Source organism: Myotis brandtii, unplaced genomic scaffold (assembly GCF_000412655.1).
Source record: "Myotis brandtii unplaced genomic scaffold, ASM41265v1 scaffold601, whole genome shotgun sequence".
NCBI classification, from domain to species: Eukaryota; Metazoa; Chordata; class Mammalia; order Chiroptera; family Vespertilionidae; genus Myotis; species Myotis brandtii.
This window is the reverse complement of record NW_005370276.1, coordinates 1989572-1990032: the sequence shown is the minus strand read 5'-3', so window position 1 is coordinate 1990032 and position 461 is coordinate 1989572. Positions and strand designations below refer to the sequence as shown.

General features: G+C 62.0%; 1 protein-coding gene across 1 annotated transcript in view; it reads right to left on the bottom strand.

The window, feature by feature from the left end:
* Positions 1–461, bottom strand: part of POLD1 (polymerase (DNA directed), delta 1, catalytic subunit) — a 15336-nt gene that overhangs the window by 13591 nt on the left and 1284 nt on the right. The window contains exon 2 of the mRNA XM_005879629.2: positions 307–455. Within this exon, the coding sequence (XP_005879691.1) occupies positions 307–455 (149 nt within the window). The remainder of the gene's footprint in view (positions 1–306; positions 456–461) is intronic.

Genomic DNA, 461 nt, shown 5'->3' with positions numbered 1-461 from the left:
GAGCTAAGTGGAGTCGGGATCCTCCCTCAGACATAAGTACCCGCCCTCCCTCCCAGCCCGGCCCAGAAAGCTTCCCAAAATGCAAAAGGAAGGTCCAGTGGAGGTGGTGGCTTAGATCAGGCAGGAAACTCGGAAGAGATTGCCAAGCCGAGGGGTCAAGGTCAGAGTAAAAGCAGCAGGCAACAGAGGGGGCATCCTGGCATGGGGTCAAAGGCCAGCCCGATGTGGGGCTCAAAGTGGGCCAGAGGTCAGAGGTTACAGGTCAGCTCTGTGGCTGACTCTCAGTTCAGAGGCAAGAAGGGTAGGGGGGCGGGGGGGCTCCCACTCCAGGTCTCACGGTCAGCAGCCCCCTCCTGGGCCGACTGCAGCTCCTCCTCCAGCTCCTGCAGCCTGCGCTCGGCCTCCATCTCCTCCATCAGCGCCAGCTCCTCCTCAAACTGGGATGGCCGAGGGGCCTCATC